Raw genomic sequence first — 21,217 nt, forward strand, 5'->3', positions numbered from 1 at the left:
TCACACAAAAAGAACAATCATGGTCGCATCAACTTCGCAGCACCCATCTACAGCAGTCACTTGCTATGAAGATCGTACAAAGAAAAAAAAAAAGATAAACACGCCCGCCCACCTACCCACCCACAAAGAGCGAAAGATAAAGAAAGACACAAAGAAAAGAATCAATAAGTCCTCTTAACAACCCCCCTCGCAAACTCCCCAAAGCTCACCCCCTCATCAACCTCCTCCCCCAGATTCGGCTGCGTAAAAACCGCCAACGTATTCCTCGCCACCTCCCCTCCCTCCCCCGTTCCCCTCGCGCCCTTCACGAAATGCGGCACCGCCCTAAACCGCCCACGGGTAATCAACTGGAGCGCCTCGCCCGTCTGGAACGCGAGACAGTCGCGCGGGATGTTGACCTTGACTATATCGCCTGTGCGGGACCGGATGTACAGGCCTGCTTTTGGGTCTGGGGATGTGGGCAGCTCGGTGAGGGGGGAGGTGGTGGAGGGGGTCAAGGAGGCGGTGGATTCGTTGATGAACATTGCGGAGGTGAGGCCTGTTAGGCAGCCGTGGTCGAGGTGGGTTGCGCACCAGTCGTCGTCGCCTTCTTCTTCTTCTTCTTTTTTATTGTCCTGGGTGTCTGGGGCGGTGGTGGTGGAGGTGGTGGAAGAAGGGAAGTAATGGAGGAGTCGCGCCTTGGTAGTCAAGCTCGATTTAACAACCCGCTCAAGATACCCCTCCTTGTAGCCTTCGATGTTATTAGCGACGGCGAAGCGATCGCAAGCGCGCGCGACAAGCGCCGCGGTGTCTATGATAAGCGTGCATAGCTCTTCGAGGCTGCTTTTGAAAGTGGGCAGTTTGTCCACAGGCGGCCAGATGTTCGGCGCTGTGTACTCTGGGAAATCGGGAAAGTCGGCTGCTGGGGCGCTCTGCAGGTTCGGGTCCTGGTAGAAGGCGCAATTGACGTAGTAGGAGCCTTTGAGGGTGTCGAAGTGCCCGGATCGGAGGGTTTCTTTGCCGCGGGACCAGCCGACGAGGTATTTTGCTTGGGGGGAGGTTAGGGATTCTTTGAGGGTTAGATTTGTTCTTCTCTGTGATATTCAGGAATGGGAATTGTGATAGTGGTGGTGGATATGGATGCATCAGGTGGGAGTGATGGCATACCGAGTTCTTCCTCCGGTAGAGCAGCGAGATACGATGCATTGGAGAGGACCTGCGCACGCAGACGCGCGAATTCAGCGGGTAAGTCCTTGACAACGATGATTCCCAGAGAGGAGGGACCGAAAGCTTCGGTGAGGGTGTCGAACGAGACGGAGCCTGTCACTCATCAGTACTAACTACATTTAAATAAACGAAGTAAGAACGATGCATACCCTCTGTCAATTCCTTCAAGCTCACAGTGACCGCTTGGGCCTGCGGAATATCATCCAAACCCATATCGATAAAACCCACTTGAGAGTGACCAGAGTAGTATGGAGAAAGAAATTGCTTCCCCGCACGAAAAACGAACTTCGTTGGTGCTTTTATACGCAGCGCGCAAACTAACGTACGGCCCGCTCCGAAATCCGACTCTCCATTCATGCGCTTACCGACGGACGGCCGGCTTATCTACTACAATAAATTAATTAAGGGGGAGGCAAAAGGGTCGAAAAGGACATACCTAAATCGTTTTTAGAAAGTCTGCCACCGCACGCTGGCCGGTTGTGTCCATGATGACGGTCGAATGCAGCGCTCTGGGAATCACCTTCCGCTGTACATCGAGATTCACTTCGCGACAGCGGCGTTCTAGAATTTCTGCGTTTCCTGCCGGGACGACTTCGTCTTTTTCGCCCTCGAGTAATAGGATTTGGGGAGTGGGACCATCCTGAGTGTGAGTGTCTGTCTCTCCATCCAAGCCCACACCAGCAATCCTTTCCACAGCACGAACACTATCCCAATGCGAGCGCAAAAACGGCCCCAGATAATGATACGGCAGCCATTTCTGCGGATAAAACGCCAGCAGGAGGTCCTCCATGCAAGTGAAAGGCGTTTCAAGCACAAGCCCACTGATAGGGATGCGTAAATCGTCAGTCGCGAACTCAGCCGGATTCGCGCGGTAATCCGCCGCTAGACCCGTCGCGACACCGGCACCTATACTCTGTCCCCAGAGGACGATCTTCACACGAGGCAGGTGGGCGTATTTGTGGAGGGCCCACGAGAGCGCCGCCTTGGCGTCGATCTCGATGCCGCGCTGGGATGGCCGGCCGCTGGAGGTCCAGTAGCCTCTGTAGGAGACGCCTACGATGGTGATCTTTCGATGGGAGGGCGAAGGGGGCTGTTTGGCCTTTTTCAGTGCTTGGGATAGGAATGGGAGACGTGGGGGGAGGGATGATGCATTCCTGGCCTGTTAGCTTGGCCATGTCCGAGAGTGGAGGGCGAGGACGACCAACCCTTGGAAATACAATACGACGACATGCTCCACTTCCTCTAGAGGTGTCTTCGTAGCCTCATCTGGCATCTCTCCGAGCAAAAGAGAAATATGGACGCGGTCTTTCGTGACGAGCGAATCCTCTGTCCACCGGACGGGACGGCATTCAGCCGCGTAATCATCCGCCGTCTCGAATTTTGACAGAGGTGGAATACTAGGCATGTAGATGATCTTGTTTTGAAAGAGAATCATCATTATACATTTTTGCGTCCAGAGCGTGACTCCCAGCCCGACGAAGAGAACTGGCGGGAGCAGGAACCCGGATAGCAGGCCGCCGTCTGCGATCGACCGCGACCGGGTGTGCGGGATACGGCGCAGCAGGGGCCTGGTTGGGATTGTGCGGGCGATGGATTTGAACATTGATACTGGTTTCTGCAGTGGTAGGCAGTAGACGAAGTCCGGAGTATATTTCTTGAGTCCATGGGTTTGATCAGGACGGTTAATTGGATTGGATCGGCGATCAAGTCTTGGCATTTATATCTTGGTATGTTCTTCATGCACCCATACTATCAAATACATTCCTAGCGAAAACTCTGGCTGAATATAGTGGTAGAGGGATTTCATCTAAAAATACAAATTTCCGAGAGTATCTATACATCATGGGATATGGGCCTGTATACACAGACCCAGCTATATCATTCAGGACCTCCTCGTCACAGCCCTCAAACTCCCAAACGGCAAAACATCCCCAATGCGCTTCGTCCCCGTAAAAAGCATACAAAGTCGATCAATGCCACACCCCCAGCCTCCGGTAGAGGGGAGACCCCACTCCAAAGCCGCAAGGTAGCTCTCATCGATCTCCCCGGGCTCCTTCGCATCGCGACTATACCGCAGCTGGTCCTCGAACTTGCGCCGCTGCTCGAATGGCGAGTTCTCCTCCTCGTACGTGTTCACCATCTCCTTGCCTTCGATGAAGAGCTCGCCGCGTGCGGCAACGCGCTGGCTTGTAGTCGGGTGCACGAAGGACTTGGAGAGTGGAGAGAGACATTCGGGCGGGTTGACGATGAAGGTTGGGTTGATGCAGTCTGGTTCGACGTAGGTGCCGCATAGCTCGTCTAGGAGTCGGGGGAGAGTTGGGTTCTCCGGGAGGGTTAGGGAGAGGTCGTGGAAGATGTGTTTGACTTGGTCTAGGGCGTCGGCGGATTCGAGATCGGGGAGTTTGCGGCCGATCTTTTCCTCGATGCCGGTGATGAAGTCGATTCGGCGGAATGGGGCGGTGAAGTCCACGGTTGTGGGTGTGAGTGTGTTGTCTTGGTTGAGGGCGTGGATGTGAGAGGCTAGGCCTGAGAGGAGGTTCTCTGTGATGGTCATCAGGTCGTCTAGGTTGGCGTAGGCGTGGTAGAATTCACAGGTGGTGAATTCCGGGTTATGTGTTTTATCAATTCCTGGCCCATGTTAGCACCTACACAACTTCAGCATCGGTCAGATCCTTAGCTTACCTTCATTGCGAAACGAAGGCCCAATCTCAAACACCCGGTCAAACCCGCCAATCACCAGACGCTTCAACCACAGCTCCGGCGCGATGCGCAGGGACAGCTCCCGATCAGGAAACTCCGTCGCGGCTGTATAGAATGGACGGGCGATGGCGCCGCCAGCCACTGCTCCGATGATGGGAGTATCGACTTCCATGAAGGATCGGTCGAGGAAGAACTGACGGAGATATTGGATGATGGCCGATCGGGCCTTGATCGTATCCGCCGCGGTCTTATCCGCCAGGAACTGGACATGGCGAGGGTAAGGCGAGTGTTCATGTTCAGTGGCATAGAGGGGCACGTCGTGCAGGCAGGGGGCCAGGAGCTGGGGCAGCTCTGTGGCCACGACCGTGAGCTCGCCTCGTCCGGTTCGGTGCGGTCTACCTGTTACAGCTATTGCGGTCGTTCAGCCTAGGGATTGGATGGGCGATGCAGGAGACGAGACGAAAGAGAGAACATACAAAAGGCATCACCCCGGCGAAGAAGCCGGTACAGTTTCTTAAACTCCTCCCGCGACAGCCCTTCGAGTCGACGGAGATTGCACATGATCTGGACCTTGTGGCCATCTTGAACCAAGTCGAAGAATATCAATTTGCTTCCAGCAAGTCTATAGGTACGTATCCTTCCTACTAATCTAAGTACATATACAATGACGAATGTAGTAGAGCCCGTCCCGGGCACGACCTACCGTGCACTATGACCGACTGGTCTTCTACTGTTTCATTGTTGGCTAGCTGGTTGTACCGCTCGCGGAACTCCGCGCAGCTCACAGACCGGGAGTCGGAAGCCAAACGAGGGTACGACTCTGCGTAGGCGTTCTGGACTTCCCGCAGCCGGTCCTGGAAAGCTCTCTCCGGAGACGCCGTACTGCTACACCTTGTCTGGGCAGTTGCGAGAGACTGCCGCAGAAGAGGCTGCGCATGAAAAGAGTGTTTTACGTGGGAGATGCCTGCACTGAACGACGAAAAACATTAGCATATTGTTTTCTAGCAATTGTATGCGGGCATGAATATCGAAGTGAAGTAAATGGGTCAGAGAGGTGCAAACTCCGTTCAGTTTCATAGCTTGCATTGGATGCAAGCACTCAATGCAGCGGTTCTGATGTAGGGAATAACTCATCCTTTGAAAAATGTGTGGTGGGCCAAGGTAACAAAGGGGATATTAAGCCTTACCTGACTCGCAGATTCCCTCGCAGCTGTAGCGCCCACCGGGGGCGAACAGACATCATTGCAAAGAGTGTGAAGTAAAGAAAAAAAAAAAACGGTCTACGCAGGGAACTCACATCCCATCCTCAAAATCCAGAAAGAATCAAGAGGTTGTTGTGCGGAACAAAAAAGGAGACTGACCGAAAAGCCGCAGAAAAATCCGCCAAGGCGGTGTGAAAAGGCGGTGAGGGACTGCCAAAAAGAAAGACTGCGACTTCAACCTCATTCATCATACCGACACCTCCAACGCATACACGATCTATCTATCCACTTGTCCGTCCTTCTGTGTCCCTAGGAGCTGCCTGGAGATTCAACCTACTAACAGGAAACATAGTTTCAAACTTCCTCCACTCCACCTACACCAATCACCATGTCTTTCCTCTTCGGCGGTCCCCCCAAGCTGTCCTCGGCAGAGAAGATTGCTGCCGCAGAGACCGAAGTCGAGATGATCTCCGACATGTTCAACCGGTAGCCCTCCCCCCACGCCGTGATACCATTGCAGCGTCTTTTCGGACTTCTCATCCGCTAACAAATTATCTCCAGTCTCACCGAGTCCTGCACCAAGAAATGCATCCCCAACGACTACCGCGAAGGCGAGCTGAACAAGGGCGAGTCCGTCTGCCTCGACCGCTGCGTCGGCAAGTTCTTCGACGTCAACATCAAGGTCAGCGAGAAGATGCAGGGCGATGCTGCCAGCAGACAGGGAGGTATGGGCATGCAGATGTAAAAACCTCTCTCTCTTGGTGATGTGGGCTTGTACCGATAGAGGGCCCAGTGTATAATGTATTCTTTTTTCCCTCTTCTTTTTTTTCTCTCTTGCTTGCTTGTCTTGTGCTTGAGTCTCCACTCGGTTGGTTTTCGGTTTGTTGGTTTTTCGTTGTAGATCGGTCTGCGGGTGCAAATCACGATACGATACATTACTGTTGGTTTTAGGTGGCCTTAAAGGGAATGTCATATGTGTGATATGAGGCGCGTGGTATGCTCATTGCGCGCATATCGGATGTCGATTCGAATTATATATGTACACTAGAAATGATATACAAAAAATGTATGACATGAACGCAGTCATCTCATGGTGTCGAAAGTCCGGCGAGCCTAGACAACCAGGCCAGCCACGAGGTGTTCTGCTTCTCCTCGTCGCTGCGAACCAGCGTCTTGATGCGGGTTTCAATGTCATTCACGTGTCGCTCGAACTCCGTCAGACCAGTCTCCACGTCCTCGACCTTCGACTCCAGCGCGTGGACTTCGTAATCCAACTTGGCTCCGATCAGCTCCACTTGGCGCATCCGATCCGTGATGCCCGAGTGCTCCTCCGTGAGAATGTCACACGATTGATCACGTAGGCTTTGGTATCGCTCCAATCGGTCCATGTACGTCGCGTTGATATTTTCATGGTCTTCGTGCAGGATCCGATTGAGCTCGTCCACGGAATCCACTTGTTTCTCGACCCACGGGACGGTAGCGCCGCCCAACTCCTGGAGTCGAGAGTAGAAGATCCGCACATCGGACGTTAGAGTCTCCTCGTGCAAGATCGCTTCCTCCAAGGGAGCATCGGGTTTCTCGTCAAGGGATCGGTTTCCGAGGTCTTCCCACCCCAGGACCACCTCCTCGACCGTGCTGAACGACAAGTGGCGTGGCCAGTGGTCGTTAGGTCGTTCCTGTTCAACTTCTCGCCGGACTTCATTGCAGCTCTGCGGACGCCGCAAGGACATGATCGCAGACTCGTTCGGCTCGCGATTGTCAACCGACACGTCGGTGGACACCGTCTTCCAGCGTTCCAGGTCCTGAGGTTCGTCATCCGGTCGATTTGCGGGCTCCGGTGGTTCGTCGGGGGTTGTTACAGTTTCCACCTTGATTGCTGGGGGGCCTGCATCAGACGATTTGGGTAAAAGCACATTCAGCGCTGGCTCGGCGACGGTATCACCAGCCCCGTTGACCGGTGCCTCTTGACCAGGCATACTCTCCAGTTCGGTGTAGCTTCCATCGCCAACGGCTTTCAAGTGCGACGCCTCTGTATCGCTTTCCACCGGCATGTCATATACCGTGTCGCCGACAACCTCGGTGCCATCCCGCAGTGGCTTTTGAGGATGGGACCGAAATCCGACCGCGTCTTTAAACCGGCCGAAGCCGATCCGCGCATCGGACACTTTCCCGCTGACACCCCGTCGCATCATCCTGCCCAGATTCTGATCTTTTTCGTCCGAGGCATGCGAGAGCTCCGGGGGTTTTGATGGGTATTCAGACCCCCCGGGCAGGCGGTCCGGAGCAAAGTCCTCGTTCGACCGTCGCTTGAAGCTCGTCCAAAGATAGCCACCCTGATCACCAGTCGCCAACGTCATATCGTCTGCCGGGGAATCGATCGCAAAGGCACTGTCCAGCCCGTCCTTGCGCGGCTTGCCTCTCCAGAGCCACTTGGCCCTTGCCCCGGTCACCAGCTGCGCAAAATAGTCCACGTCGAGGGTTTCAATGTCCGCAATGCCACCCTTTTCTCGACCGCGAACCATACCCATCACCATCTCTCCACCGTGCCCGCCTAATTCCGCCATGGTCGATTTCACCGTGTCCGTCCAGCCCTCCTGGTTGGCTGCCTTGGCGGTGACTCGGTGGAGTCTGTCCAACGTCTGACGGTCCAATCTTCGTGTCCGTGGGATCTTCTGCGACTTTTGGAAACTCGAGATGCCTCGTTTGAGGTTCGAAATATCAAAGGCGTCCTTACCCACCGGGGCCCCAAACGCATGGAGCCGATTCCGTGCGCCCATCAGGGTCCCCAGTAGGGCGGCAACGGTGGTGGGGCCCAACACGCCGTCGCTGGGTTCGATGTTGTACAAGTCGATACCCATGTCTGTCCACCAGTCATTGATGGCAACCTCGGTGACATCACACAGTAGTCCATCTACATAGGCCGGGGCCAAATCACCAAACATCATCAAGGCAATCTGGCACTGCTTGACCAACTCGATGACAGCACTGTATAGGGGCACTCTCTCGCTGGTGCGGTAAAGTAGGTGGAACTTGGCTTCGGTCGCTGCCGTCGGGCGCTGTAACTTCAACCCGGCCCGGCCAGCACAGTTCAGTCGCTTTAGATTCTCATTCACAACAAAGTCCTGCCGATGCCGCACGACGTCTCCATCGGGAACCGGGATGACCGTCAAGGCTGAGGGAAATGAATTAAGATCCGTGATGATCAGTGTTCCTAGCGGGGTTTCCCTCTGCCGTCCATGGCACTGTGTGACGGCGTTGAAGTACAATTTCAGCCGCGGGGACCATGTCGAATCGTCCGTCGGAACACTCAGCACGCCAACCACGACCTTGTGGGACGGCTCTCCCGTATACGTCGTGATGATAAAGGTCGGGTGGATTCGAGAACACGCCCACTGCTCCACCACATATATCTCGTAGCCTTGTATGACCGTGCGCCGGTGCAACACGAACGTTGACGGGTCCTCCTCGAGGTAGCGGAAGGCGATGGGATCGGTGAAAACCAGTTTTTGGTGGCCCTGGCGAGGAATCTGAATGCTTTCTTTGGTGCCGGCGGAGGTCCTTGTTGGTTCGCGAGTTACGGCCGAGGGAACCGCCTGCGGGCTGGTCGGAACGGTCGGTTGTGGCATGTCGGGGAACAGGTTATCTGCGGGCCTGCCACAAGAGAATCTCTTCAAAGGTCATATCATGAAAGAAAAGAAGAAATTCGGCAATGGGCCCGGTCGTCCTCAGGGGGCTAGGTTCAGAAGCAAAGTCAACTGTGGACCCTCCAGGGGTCTTCTTGTACGATCCGCCAGGGAGACAAGATCGATAGCATCTCCGAGAGAAAGCAAAGCGTGTAGAACTTCAAATATGGATCGGAGGAACCAGGTGAGGAAAATCGGCGAGGGACATGTTGTTTTGGGGGGGGGAAGTGAAGGAATCGGAAGGTTGTTGCAAGAGAGAGCGATCAAAAGAGCTGCCTACGTCACCTGAAGACGGGAAAGCAAGCGGTGAAGCAACTGCCAACTCTCTCTCCATCTGCAACTACAACTGCTTCAAACTCCGACTTTTGAATACCATGCGGATCATAATGCATCCATGACAATATTGAGTGTTATACGGAGTATGCGGGATGCGCGGGCGCCCGTTGAGGTTAAGTCTGCAGCACCCCGACGGTGTCTCTATTAGGGTAAAAATCCGACTGTTGACTCGGACTTCGGGCTTCGGCCAGGATTTTAGGGCCGAAGCATGACTACTATATAAAGCATTGGCGCCTAATCGCCTGTTTATTCAGGATGGCTAAAGTATTACAAGGTGATTACTATATATAACGAGTGATCCCTCACAATCTTAATATCGTCCCAAACCGAACTTCACAAGCAGAAATCACTGGCATGGCACCTCTCAAAATCCTCATCTGCGGCGGCGGCTGCGCTGGCCCAGCCCTGGCCCTGTTCCTTGCTCGTAGCGGACATCAAGTCGTCGTCGTCGAGCGTTTCCCCGTCCTCAGAGCCCAGGGTGCTCAAATCGACCTGCGTGGTCAGGGAATTGAGACCGTGCGACGCATGGGGCTTCTCAAGACCATCCGAGACGCATGCGTCGGTGAAGGAGGCGCATGCTGCGTGAATGCGCAGGGCGAGGTAATTGCGACCTCAATGGCGAACACATCAGGCCAAGGCGCCCAGACGCTCACGTCCGAGTACGAAATTATGCGCGGAGACATGGTGCGCACACTCTACGACGCGACCAAAGACAACGTGCAATACATATTCGGCAAGTCCGTCGAACATTTCGAGCAAGATGGGAATGGGGTGACCGTGCACTTCTCAGACAACACATCCGACACCTTCGATCTCCTGGTCGGCGCAGACGGCCAAAACTCCCGCATTCGAAAAGCCATCCTACCGCCAAACGGGCCCGATCCGTACCGGCGAATGGGGATTTACATCGCCTACTTCTTCATCCCCCGGCGAGAGACCGACAACAACATGGTAAATGTCTACTTCTGTCCCGGCAGCCGACTGATCTTCCGCCGATCCCCCGAATCATCCGAAACAGGCGTCTACCTCATGTTCCGGGACGATTCCCCAGAGCTGCACAGTATATCAAAAGCCTCTGTGGAGCAACAAAAAGCGTTCTTCGCGCAAAGGTTCCGCGGCGCAGGGTGGGAGATGGACCGATTTCTCGAAGAAATGAAAACCGCAGACGACTTCTTCTGCCATGAATGCGTCCAGATCCGCACCGACACATGGCACAAGGACCGTGTGGTCCTCTTGGGCGATGCCGGATACTGTCCCTCGCCGTTTAGCGGCATGGGGACAACGGTCGGTGTCGTCGGGGCTTACGTTCTCGCTGGCGAGATCAGCCGCAACCCTGATAATCTGCCGCTGGCGCTGGAAAACTACGACAAGACGCTGAGGCCGTTTATCACCGAAGTCCAGAAGATTAATCCCACCTACATCCGGTTGTTCATGCCCGAATCGCGGTGGGGCGTTGCTATTATCCAGTGGATCGTGTGGCTGCTTTGCCTATTGCACGTTCCCAGCATTCTTGCGCGGTTTGCGCCGGAAGAAGAGGGCGGCTGGAAGATGCCAGACTATCCGAGTCTTAACTCGGTGGCTTGAATTGTCTGCCAGAGGTCAATACATTGAAAGTGGGTATATACTTAGAATATTGACACACCTCAATCCTGAACTAACTGGATAGTTTATCTACGCTCTATATGCTTAATGAATCTCCCCCCTCAAATCATTACATGTCTTACTTTTGTCGTGTATTATATATGAACAGTGGTGTCAAATGGTCCAGCGAATTTTAGCAGAAATCAATTATTGATATATTAGACAAAAAAAAGATCAATAATCACAATAACGTATAGTACATTATGCTCTTTGTAGATGTGCGATAATGATCATTCCCAACTAGACAACCCTTTCCCTACTTTCAAGGTACTGTGAGCTGGCCGTGGACATACTATATAGAGGCCATCTGCCTGCAGAAGACATGACTCGCATCAGTCTATCTTATCATCCCCTCAGATACCACAATCAACACCCTCGAACAACCGACAAATCCAATATATCACTTACTTCAACAACCTCTCCCTCTTCATCAACAACGAGCTAAACAACCCCACACCCCCCGCCACCAACGGAACGACAAACGCCCGTCGCATAGCAGCTGTGATGGCCCCGACAGCAGCGTCCCTCACATCCCCCCTCAAGCTCTCAAACAGCGCACTCTGTGTCCCCGCCACCGCGCCATGGATCTCCGTTTCGCTGAACCCGCGTCCCGCCAGCACGCTAGTCAAGTTCCGTACGGCCGTCGACTGGAACACCTGGCCGGCGATGACGAGACAGAGGACGGTGGCGCCGATCTGGGCGACGTTCTGCAGGTTGATGGCGCTGAAGATGTCCGACGCGGGAACCTTCAGGCTGGCGACAGCGTAGCCTAGCTGCATTGTTATACCGGTGCCGATGGCCATGAGGATCGTGAAACCGTAGATGTGTGCTGTGGGGGTATCGGGTGAGAGTAGTCCGACGAATAACCCTGAGGCTAGGGTCATCAGTGCCCCTGAGATCAAACACAGCGGCATGTAGTACTGCACCTTGGGTAGAGCCCAGCCTGTGGCTAGGTTGCAGGTTATGGTGACTAATAGGTAGGGGAGCAGCCGCACGGCGGCCATTAGGGAGCTGTCGTTTTGTGTGAACTGGAAGTAGATGGGGATGTAGTAAGCTGTGAAGAACATCCCAGTGTTGGCGCAGGTAGTGGTGATGTAAAGCAGGATCTGCGTGCGCGAGCGGAGCAGATGGCCGGGGAAGGAGCGTGTAGCGGTCGTGGTGAAGAGACATAGGTACTGCTGCAGGGCGTAGAGGACGAGGAGCACGGCGAAGACGACGAGGAGGGCGATTGTGCGTCCTTCATGCCAGGCCCACACGCCGCCAGCCGAGATGAACCCCATGGTAAATGTAACCCAAGCAGCTGCGCTGAGGACAAAGCCGAGGTAGTCGAGTCGCAGGAGACGGTCCCTCAGGGGCTTGCCTGCGGCCGGGTGAATGGGCGGCAGGTAGAAGAGGTAGACGGGGGCTGTGATGGCGCCGATGATGAGGTTGATGTAGAACCCCCATCGCCAGGTAGCCGACGAGTCGGAGAAGCCACCGCCCACAACGGGGCCGAGAATGGCGCCCAGACCCCAGACAAAGCCCGTGCCGGTGAGATAGATGCCGCGTTCTTGTCGCATTGTCAGAGCTGAGAAGTGGTTCAGGCCGCCCAGGTAGATGCCTGTGCCGCCGGCGCCGGCAAACACGCGGCCAACGATCAGCGCATTCATTGTGGGCGCGGCACCACAGAGGGCCGACCCGGCCTGGAAGAGTATAATACCCGCGATGTACAGATACTTCATGTTGAAGGTCGTGTAGAGAAATCCGTACGGCAGGATGACCGCCACCGACCCCAGCGGGAAGCCAGCGCCGATCCAGGCCAACTGCGAAACCTCGCCGAAGGTCTCGATGACGGCCCCCTGCACATCGGCGGCGATGGTTGTGTCGAGTCCGTACATCGAGGCCGAGAGGTAGAGGGCGGCACAGATGAGGAACCAGCAAAAGCCGGTAACCTTGCGAACGTCACCGTCGGTGGCATCGTCCCGTCCACCGGTCTTTTCGTCGATGGTGGTAGGGAGCGGAGAGTCTCGAGGCACCAGGGGTTCGATAGTTGAAGGGTAGACTGTAGAGGTCTCTTGATCCTTTTTCTCGTGGACTGATGGCGAAGAAGAGGTCGAGGTCTCCATGCCGTGGAGTTAAGGGGGCGACTTGGTGACGAAGATTTTGGAGATGACCCGGTAAAAGGACAAGACTGTCTCAAGCAGCATTGACCTTTCAACGACGCATGCTTGAGCGAGTATTTTTTCCTCGGATTGGGTTAATCAGGAGGCACCCCAGGAATGATATACGATTCACCATGAATACAACCCGACCGACTCCCCATCACAGGAGGTTATATCCGTTAAACCCGACCGATGAGAACCAAATCATCATCTCAGACAGGGATAAAAAACCGACAGTAGCATACATCATTCAAGATCATGGGCGGACTTTAGCTCAACTAACACCGTGGTGGTTGGGTTGACCCGATATTCATCGGCCGAAGTAATGCAGACCCACGGACGGCTCTCATACCCGACGCGATCTCGGCCCATTTGCGAAGCAACGAATAGTATTGGTTGGGGAGTTAGATGATTATATCATGGACTTAGGGATCGAAATGTACCATGTTGATGAAGAGTGATAGAAAAGGAAGCAGTTGGACGGATATGCGAGACACCGATGCTGTATACGGACGAGTGTCCAATATTCTATTGTCCTTGAAGAGGAAATAGGGTACGATTGAGTCCGATATTGGTCAAAGGCCTTACCGAACGAATGAGCCTCGCGAGGCTCTTCTGCACTATATTCTTGACGATCCTCTGCTTGTTGCTTCGGTCTATACGTGGGAAAGTGTCCTGTCCGCAGAAGGGCGGCAGAAAGCTTTCAGGCCCCATGCTGTTGTATCTATCCATGATTCATGCTAGTGTATCCTGGGACACGAATATAAGACCCTCATAGGCTGGGAGGGCGCTCGCGTACTACGAAAGATTCGGTTTAGCTTTGGTCGACACCACCGTAGTTGATTCGCCGAAACACCGCCAATAACAATGGATAAAAAAGAGCAGGGACTAGATTGGTGCTTACCAGCCGGATTCCAGTTCTTCTCTCTTTGCAAGCCGCGGAGGGAACGAGACTACAGCTGGTAGCCACGCATTCTCCCCTCTCAGCTTATCAATAACACCACAAATTCGAGGGAAAGCGTTAGACGGCTTTGTTCTATCACTGCTGGTCGTCATCTCCTTTGTGATACAATCCCTGACAATGCATCCCGACGGCCGAAAACGCCGGGTCACTACGTGTATTCCTTGCCATACGCGGAAACAAAAGGCACGTAAAAAGCGTCAACAAATAGAAAGTATGGCTAATTTTGTTATTTCTGTGCGCTCTTCTTCCGGCGAATAGTGCAACCGCCAGTATCCATGCAATCATTGCACAAAACGTCGAAGACCGGAAGAATGTCTCTATAGTTCTCCTCCGGTAGGGCGACCATCCTCGCGGACTCAGCCCCTTGGGGCCGAGGCGCAGGGACAAGCGCTCGGGACGGCGCGGCCGCCCAGAGATAAAGCCGGGGTCCACGAGCCCGGTGGACCGTGCTCTATCGTTCTGGACGCAGCCAAAAAGGGTTCGTCCAGCCCACGCTCAGCCCTCGCCCAATCATTTGGTTACTTTGAAGATAGCACTAGCAACACCATGGCGTTGCTCCGGAGGGTAAATGCCCCGCTGATTATTATTGCGACGGGCGCCGCGAGTGTTGGTGTAACTAACCCCAGTTTCTTCGTGTAGTGGAACGTGGATGGTAATGGTGACAGCCATGGCAGCGAGACCGATGCATCGGCCTGCCTCTTTCAAAGCATCAAGCGCGATCTCAGTCGGATGCCCCATCGCCAAGTGCTTGACTTCCTCGTGCAGTATTTTGTGTCTGAGCTAAATTGGTATGAGCATTTCCGAGCTGTCAAGAGTCTGAGCGAGAATCCGCTAATCGAGCCTGTCATCAGGATGAAACAGGTCATCCACGCTCCCAGCTTCCTAGCGCGGTATCAGCAATGGTGGACCAAAGGCCAACCGTTTACAGTTGCCGATGCCGAGTTTGCCGTGCTGATTCTCCGCGTCGGCTCGTATGCCGCGCAGTTTCTCCCTGCCCCTTCCCATACAGTGGACCGTATCGGCGGGCTTTCCCTCGTGGACATCAGCAACACCTGCAGCGAGGTGGGGGCCAGTCTCGCTCAAGCTTGCCTATCCCTTGATTGGAAGGGATCGCTAGTACGCGTTCAACACACTCTATTCCTCGCCCTCAAATTCTCGTGCGAGGGCCGAACCGACCGATTCTGGGAGGGCATTGCCTCATCCAGTCGCGCGGCCCAAAAAGCGGGCATTCACACCGACGCCCTTCTTCCTGGGGCAGATGGCGGGCAGAACTTGGAAAGCGAGATAGAGCGGAGGACACTCTGTAGTCTCTACGTCCTGGACAGCCATCTATCTCGACAGTTGGATCGGGTCCCGTTTCTCCCCGATGATCTGGTGGCAGAAGCCCTTCCCCAGCTGCGTCTGGTGCCAGACATCGGCACCGACGCCAGCGCACCGGAGGTCTTCACCGAGCGCCTTATGCAAGTGCAGTTAGGTCGATTTTGGCGCAGCTTCGGACCACGACGCAGTGTCGAGTACGACCCCATGCAGGGCGAACAACGATATGAGAAATTCTGTGCCGAATACCTACCGACGGTATCCCCCGCATTTGGACTGGAGCCGGACACCCAGTGGGACGCGCGTTTGCCCAAGCTACCGATGCAGCGACAGCTACTCCACATTGCCATCTTCGATTCCATCTGTTGGAACTTCCGCCCGCTAATGCTGCTCAAGCCCGCCCAGACCGCCCGCCTCGCACCGTACAAACAGGTGTTGCTGCAGTCGCAGAAGAGGCGGCTGGCCCTGGCAGCCCTCGCGGAGCTGGACGCTGTCACGACACTGCACGCCATGTTTGGCGGCTCCCATACGCGCTTTGCCGCCATCATCTTTAACACATTTGAGGCCGCCGTGCTCCTGCTCGGTCTCTGCAGCCACGCGAACTTCCCCTTTGACCAAGGCGATGATAATAACGTGGTTCTAGGTGTGAAGGCTGGACGGTTGACGCGCGGCAAGGCACTCCAAGCGGCGGAGCAGGCACTCTGTCGATTGCAGATGCTCGCCGAGGTCAGCGAGATGGCTGCATCTGGAGCACGTGTCGTGACTCAGCTCCTCATCAAGGCCACACAAGAACGGACGCCCGAGCCGGCGACACCGATAGGTTCCAGCGGAAGCTCGGATTGGCCGGACCCGTTGCTTAACCTGCTGGGGCTGGACGGCGACGACGCCAGACACTGGGCGTCCGCAGAGCATGCAAATCCTGGTTTGTTGTCAAATTCAATTCCCACAATTTCGCAAATCGATTCGTATTCGGTATTTCAGGGGTCGCAGTCGGGCTTTGCGGCGCCCTGGGCCGTTGGTGATCCATTTTAGCCTTCCGTGATATGTGGTTATGGACGGAAGTATTATTCTCTTTCTGCATTCGCTCTCGTGGTTTTCATTCGCCATGTCGATTCATCGTAAAGCCATTCAACCTTTCGCCTAGGGGGGCGTGGCCAAGTGCACACTTAAACTAGGACATTAGGCAGTCCTCATCAGATGATTGCATATCCAAATCAGGCGGTGTCGGGCTCCGAAGGTCCACCACATCCACTGGCTCAACGGATTTCCTCTCCCACGTAGCCTTGATAGCTCGTACCGTGTCCCACACGGCCTTCCTGGCCTCCAGACGTCCCAGTCCGTCATTGAGGAGGGCATCGTAGGGAGTGCAATTGTGCCGAATGTAAGCCTCAACGGCAAGATTGGCCTTCTTCGCATCTGTTTTCATCGCAGTTCGTCCCACACGGCCGGAGCCCTTGAGGAATGCATGATCGAGAATCTTCTCCAGGGAATCTTCAGGCATGAGCGGGAATTGGGTGCGAAGAAGCTGCCGCGAGTGCGCTTGATCCCGCTCATCGCGAACCTTGACAGCATAGGCGCGAGAATCCGCCGTCTCGGTCGCTGATTGGGAGACCGTTTCATAGATGTCGGACGGCACGCGGAGACCCAGCGACCATTTACTGGATTTGTCCTGTGGCCTGTTAGTATCGATAGTGCTGCGTGGCGGAAAGGCGTTCACGGCGCAGAACTGGTCGGCTTACATAGACTGCGTAGACCGTTTGCTTAGACTCTTTGGTCTTAACCCGGCAATTCCGAGTAATGTAGACGTCTCCTTTGGGTACGAAGACATATCCCTCTGGGATGGGCTCTTTTTTGAAACAGATCTAGCGGGTGCGTTAGCTCATCGGCTGCGGGAGCGGCATGTAAGAGCAACGATGTGGGCTCGTCGGGAATGAGAGATCTGCGCGACATACCTTTTCGAGCGGGTCGTCTGAAACCGGGGGCCAAGGGCGCGGCTTTGAGCGACGCTTTTTGCGACCAGCTGAGGAGTTCGAGGTCTTTCTCCGGGACGATCTGTTTGACGCAGCCATAGTGCGCTATGCCAGCGAGCCAATAGGCCAGGTATCCTTGCTTGAAGAGGAAAATATCTTTGCAGTAAGATCAAGCTGAAGACTCTAAAAAATCAAATGCTATCAACGCCGGTCCGCTGTACCGTGGAGGTGGTGAATCATGGGCCGATATTGGAGGGTTGATCGACACTATGGACCTGGTAACGAAGTGGACATGAGCGATTCGAAGGAATCAATTCTGCCCATGCTAGGGACGGTGTGGATGACAATTGATAGATTGAGGGAAACGGGAGAAATATGGAAGATTAAAGGATGAAGCACTTCAAGGTTCAAAGTATGGTGTCCAGAGAAGGAAGAGATCGAAGGCGCCGATCATCCACTCAGAGGTATTTGTACCTGAGGCATGTTTATACGGTAGACGCGTACCAAACAAGGTCTTATATGGAAAGCCAACCCTTCTAGTGGCAGAATCTGTATCGTATCTTGTCAACACAATGACATTTCGTTTCTCGATTTAACTGTAACTGACTACTGTGGATCACCTTTCTTGAAATGGCTGCAGTACTATCGCCAGGGTTATCTACTGTAGGGACGACAACTGATGCCAACACTTCTAGCTATGTTACGTTGAAAAGCTTCAGTAACAGTTTAGCCATGTCCAAAACCAGCACTCCACCATGTATTGAAACATAGACCATCAAGCGAGGATTTCTATCAATCTATGGCAGAAACCCAAGCATCGTCGGTCCACTCGCGTCAGAGACGCTGGACTGACAGTATACTTACTGTACTACGATTGATGAAATAACTATGCATAGCAGGATGATTATTGAACAACTCTTCTCCACAGGCCACCACAAGGATGACAACAGCAGTGAAAAGAAGACCAATAGTTTCTTTCCAGCATCTCCAATTCAATGAGAGCTGTGGCTGGCTTGTATATATACAAGCCAGGGCAATTTATATTCAAAAATTCCCAACCGACCCGAAGGCCAATTGGAGTGGTCAAACTAGGTAGTTTTCAACTAGCAAAAACACGGTCTCGGATGTCTCCTCACTGACACGTGTAAAACCCTTGCACCAGGATGGGAAAAGAAAGGAAAAAAATTCTGAAAGGGGGGTGGGGGGTGCTCCCCTTTTATAGTGTTGCCAAGGCACCCGCATGGCGCTAGCGTAAGCGAGGCTGTTCACTCGGCGTTTTATTGGTCAATGTCTGGTTCATGATGGGTAAGCCCAATTTATTGCCTGAGGTGTGAATTCCCGCCAAGGTCTCCGGCCTACTCGACTGGTCCAGGTCTAGGCTGCCTTGACTGAGGAGTTCCGTCACATTGATAATTGTTCTTTAATAGATATTTCTTACTTGTACACTTGTATAACTATTTTTTCATACCTATCAATCTACAGCCACCATAACAGGGCAGAATATAGCGGCTAGACACGAGTTCAAGTACCCTAGTCCTTATCAAGTACAGTGTACGCCAGATTAGGGGGGGGGTCAGAACTCGACCATACAGGGGTGTGTCTATACCATGTCACACGACAACTTGGATAACAAAAACAAGTTCAATGCTTCAGGACCAAAATGCCTTAGGAAGAATTAATCTGGCTGCTAACAAAGAAAAGAAATCAGAGCAGTTACATCTGGCCGATCAATTGATACCTTGACCTTCCAACTTGAGCCATATTATTCTCTCCTTCCATGAGCAATCTTGGCCCCATTACACCCTCCAAGACATGGTGATTGATTGCTCCAACCCTGCACTGTTCACTCCTTCACTGGCTGGAGAGCTGTGATACGGCTAGAGAGCTGTGATATGATGAGAGGGGTAACGGAGTCGGTCAATGTGGAACGGGACTGATCGTCCACGTGACTTGTCTATGGCGTAATGGGCCGCCGGATGGACTTAGGCTCTCTCATGCACCCACCTGATTGATGATCCCGGGCACCGACCCTGTGGAGATAGTTCTCTTGTCGATTCTTCATATTTGCGTCTATCAGAAGTTTTCACCTCTCATACTAGTGCTGATCGATCTGGAGTTCCCTTATGGCTATTTCCAACCCGCCTGACAAAGAGCGGTAACTTGGTCTCCGCTTTCAGACGTCCCGCTTGCCACCATGGACCTTGTTCAGAAGGAGCACGAGAGGCTGTCCAAGAGACTGAAGGCCAACCAAGGGATCAAGAATGTTCAATCTACGATAGATCTTCTTCAGTCTGCGCGGGATGCCATTGCAGCTGGTATGTCCTTCGGATTCGTACGTCCAAGTGGTTAGGATAGTTGGTTGATCCAATGTACTTTCCTAGATCCGAGCCAGGCGTCTATCACCCTGGCCAAGCTGCAGAACCCCGTCAAATCCTCGTTTGATACAATCAACGATAGTCTCAAAGAGACCCATAGCGGTCTAAACAAATACTCGAAATCGCTAGATAAGGTAGCAGGCCCCTTTGCTACGTATCGCCAGGTTCGGCTCTCAACTGACAGCTCCTAGCTTTTCAAAGACAGGCCCCTCCCAAGCACCGAACATGACGTCCTATCATCCCACGAGAATCTCATCAACCGAGCCATCGCCATGCACCTTCTACGGGAAGGTCAATTTTCCGTCGCCTCCACGTTCCTCAACGAAATGACAGAGAAAAAAACGGGGTTACCAGAGCCGAGGCCCGAATCGAGTTCACCTGAGAATGCAGCGACGCTCCTCAATCCCGAAGAAGTTCCCTCGAACGAGGTCCGAAAACAGTTCGCCACCATGTACTACATCCTGCACGAGCTGCAGGAAAACAGCAATTTGCTCCCCGCAATCCAGTGGTCAAGGGACAATAAAGAGATTCTACAAGCCCGAGGCAGTAATCTAGAATTCGAACTGTGCCGGCTGCAGTTCGTTTGGCTGTTCCATGGCGGGCAGATCCCACAGACCCCCGTTGCATCTGGGCGACAGGCAGCTCTGGAATACGCCCGGCGCGAGTTCCACGTCTTCTTGCCCCGCTATCTGCGAGAGGTCCAGCAGCTCATGGGTGCAATGGCGTTCTGTCCAAACCTCCAAGACTCGCCTTATCAAAACATCTTCAACAACCCGTCAGCGTGGGCTGATGTGGCTCAATCTTTCACGCGGGAGTTCTGCTCGTTGCTTGGACTTTCGGCAGACTCTCCCTTATACATCGCCGCGACTGCTGGTGCAATCGCCCTTCCTACATTACTGAAGCTACAAACGATCATGAAGGCGAAGCGGACAGAGTGGACATCGCAGAATGAGCTACCGGTAGGCAAAGTACATCCTCATCATGTCGCTGCACGTCGCTAATTGCGGTATAGGTCGAAATCCCTCTTCCACCCTCGTACTTATTCCACTCCATCTTCGTCTGTCCCGTGTCCAAAGAACAAACCACAGACGAAAACCCTCCGATGATGATGCCCTGTGGGCATGTGATCGCAGAGGAGTCCCTCAAACGTCTGTGCAAGGGGAGTCGATTTAAGTGCCCTTACTGCCCTAGCGAAAGCCATCCCCGAGAAGCGAGGAAGGTATTCCTCTGAACATCACAGCGGGCGGCAAGGAGGGGAGTGGCAATTATTCGTCGCTGTTGTGACCAGGATTCCAACGCATATTGAGCATTTGATGGGAAACATTCGGGTTTGGGCGTTTAGGACTGGGCGTATTTTGGTGAAGAACTGGCCTCCATATTAAACGAGTCTCAATTCCAGTCTGTCATGACCTTATCTGTATTTTGCTATGTTGATTCTCGCCCCTTGGCGGAGGTGAATCAATGCAGATGCTGTGTACGACCTTGGTTTCATCTGGGGCAAAAACCAAAAAGAAATATAGTAAACGAACAACATATAAGCCGAATATTGTATGAAAAATTTCTAAGAAAAAATAAAAAAAAAAAAGAAATTCCGATGCGGGGAATCGAACCCCGAGCTGCCGTGTGAGAGACGGCGATGTTAACCATTACACCACATCGGATGTTGTTGAAGAACTTTAACT

General features: G+C 53.5%; 11 protein-coding genes and 1 non-coding gene across 12 annotated transcripts; 5 read left to right on the forward strand and 7 right to left on the reverse strand.

Moving 5' to 3' along the window:
- Positions 1-161: 161 nt before the first annotated feature.
- BDW47DRAFT_127430 (uncharacterized protein) lies at positions 162-1,419 on the reverse strand (the record flags this gene model as incomplete). The annotated part of the gene is made up of 3 exons (XM_024816718.1): positions 162-1,048; positions 1,147-1,299; positions 1,356-1,419. 3 exons carry the CDS (start codon positions 1,417-1,419, stop codon positions 162-164), a joined length of 1,104 nt encoding a protein of 367 aa, XP_024670285.1.
- A 223-nt stretch (positions 1,420-1,642) lies between these two features.
- Positions 1,643-2,641, reverse strand: BDW47DRAFT_118920 (alpha/beta hydrolase; the record flags this gene model as incomplete). The annotated part of the gene is made up of 2 exons (XM_024815274.1): positions 1,643-2,360; positions 2,412-2,641. The coding sequence occupies 2 exons, from the start codon at positions 2,639-2,641 to the stop codon at positions 1,643-1,645; spliced, it is 948 nt and encodes a 315-aa protein (XP_024670286.1).
- Positions 2,642-2,975: 334 nt separating this feature from the next.
- BDW47DRAFT_109063 (putative lysyl-tRNA synthetase) lies at positions 2,976-5,217 on the reverse strand. The gene is made up of 5 exons (XM_024813375.1): positions 5,094-5,217; positions 4,610-4,875; positions 4,383-4,547; positions 3,889-4,314; positions 2,976-3,834 (listed from the first exon to the last, which is right to left on the reverse strand). Exons 1-5 carry the CDS (start codon positions 5,147-5,149, stop codon positions 3,089-3,091), a joined length of 1,659 nt encoding a protein of 552 aa, XP_024670287.1. The 5' UTR covers positions 5,150-5,217; the 3' UTR covers positions 2,976-3,088.
- Positions 5,218-5,365: 148 nt separating this feature from the next.
- BDW47DRAFT_109064 (Tim10/DDP family zinc finger protein) lies at positions 5,366-6,188 on the forward strand. The gene is made up of 3 exons (XM_024813376.1): positions 5,366-5,399; positions 5,461-5,594; positions 5,670-6,188. The coding sequence occupies exons 2-3, from the start codon at positions 5,497-5,499 to the stop codon at positions 5,851-5,853; spliced, it is 282 nt and encodes a 93-aa protein (XP_024670288.1). The 5' UTR covers positions 5,366-5,399; positions 5,461-5,496; the 3' UTR covers positions 5,854-6,188.
- BDW47DRAFT_109065 (putative Sin3 complex subunit (Stb2)) lies at positions 6,189-9,326 on the reverse strand. The gene has a single exon (XM_024813377.1). It carries the CDS (start codon positions 8,732-8,734, stop codon positions 6,197-6,199), a length of 2,538 nt encoding a protein of 845 aa, XP_024670289.1. The 5' UTR covers positions 8,735-9,326; the 3' UTR covers positions 6,189-6,196.
- Positions 9,327-9,411: 85 nt separating this feature from the next.
- BDW47DRAFT_109066 (FAD/NAD(P)-binding domain-containing protein) lies at positions 9,412-10,917 on the forward strand. The gene is made up of 2 exons (XM_024813378.1): positions 9,412-10,740; positions 10,794-10,917. The coding sequence occupies exon 1, from the start codon at positions 9,482-9,484 to the stop codon at positions 10,709-10,711; it is 1,230 nt and encodes a 409-aa protein (XP_024670290.1). The 5' UTR covers positions 9,412-9,481; the 3' UTR covers positions 10,712-10,740; positions 10,794-10,917.
- Positions 10,918-11,172: 255 nt separating this feature from the next.
- On the reverse strand, positions 11,173-12,873 carry BDW47DRAFT_132890 (major facilitator superfamily domain-containing protein; the record flags this gene model as incomplete). The annotated part of the gene is made up of 2 exons (XM_024817689.1): positions 11,173-12,741; positions 12,784-12,873. The coding sequence occupies 2 exons, from the start codon at positions 12,871-12,873 to the stop codon at positions 11,173-11,175; spliced, it is 1,659 nt and encodes a 552-aa protein (XP_024670291.1).
- Positions 12,874-13,876: 1,003 nt separating this feature from the next.
- Positions 13,877-16,292, forward strand: BDW47DRAFT_52587 (fungal specific transcription factor domain-containing protein). The gene is made up of 3 exons (XM_024819235.1): positions 13,877-14,056; positions 14,132-14,437; positions 14,513-16,292. The coding sequence occupies exons 1-3, from the start codon at positions 13,991-13,993 to the stop codon at positions 16,220-16,222; spliced, it is 2,082 nt and encodes a 693-aa protein (XP_024670292.1). The 5' UTR covers positions 13,877-13,990; the 3' UTR covers positions 16,223-16,292.
- On the reverse strand, positions 16,292-17,526 carry BDW47DRAFT_52590 (DUF2293 domain-containing protein). The gene is made up of 3 exons (XM_024819236.1): positions 17,143-17,526; positions 16,930-17,052; positions 16,292-16,859 (listed from the first exon to the last, which is right to left on the reverse strand). The coding sequence occupies exons 1-3, from the start codon at positions 17,257-17,259 to the stop codon at positions 16,362-16,364; spliced, it is 738 nt and encodes a 245-aa protein (XP_024670293.1). The 5' UTR covers positions 17,260-17,526; the 3' UTR covers positions 16,292-16,361.
- Positions 17,527-18,088: 562 nt separating this feature from the next.
- On the forward strand, positions 18,089-18,302 carry BDW47DRAFT_109071 (uncharacterized protein). Its single transcript, XM_024813379.1, has one exon. It carries the CDS (start codon positions 18,101-18,103, stop codon positions 18,254-18,256), a length of 156 nt encoding a protein of 51 aa, XP_024670294.1. The 5' UTR covers positions 18,089-18,100; the 3' UTR covers positions 18,257-18,302.
- Positions 18,303-19,067: 765 nt separating this feature from the next.
- BDW47DRAFT_52606 (ubiquitin-protein ligase RMD5) lies at positions 19,068-20,853 on the forward strand. The gene is made up of 4 exons (XM_024819237.1): positions 19,068-19,475; positions 19,542-19,669; positions 19,727-20,494; positions 20,548-20,853. Exons 1-4 carry the CDS (start codon positions 19,355-19,357, stop codon positions 20,764-20,766), a joined length of 1,236 nt encoding a protein of 411 aa, XP_024670295.1. The 5' UTR covers positions 19,068-19,354; the 3' UTR covers positions 20,767-20,853.
- A 271-nt stretch (positions 20,854-21,124) lies between these two features.
- On the reverse strand, positions 21,125-21,196 carry BDW47DRAFT_t109. Its single transcript has one exon. It is a non-coding gene; the product is annotated as a tRNA-Glu (tRNA).
- Between the last annotated feature and the right edge of the window lie 21 nt (positions 21,197-21,217).

This window comes from Aspergillus candidus (assembly GCF_002847045.1).
Source record: "Aspergillus candidus strain CBS 102.13 unplaced genomic scaffold BDW47scaffold_37, whole genome shotgun sequence".
NCBI classification, from domain to species: domain Eukaryota; kingdom Fungi; phylum Ascomycota; class Eurotiomycetes; order Eurotiales; family Aspergillaceae; genus Aspergillus; species Aspergillus candidus.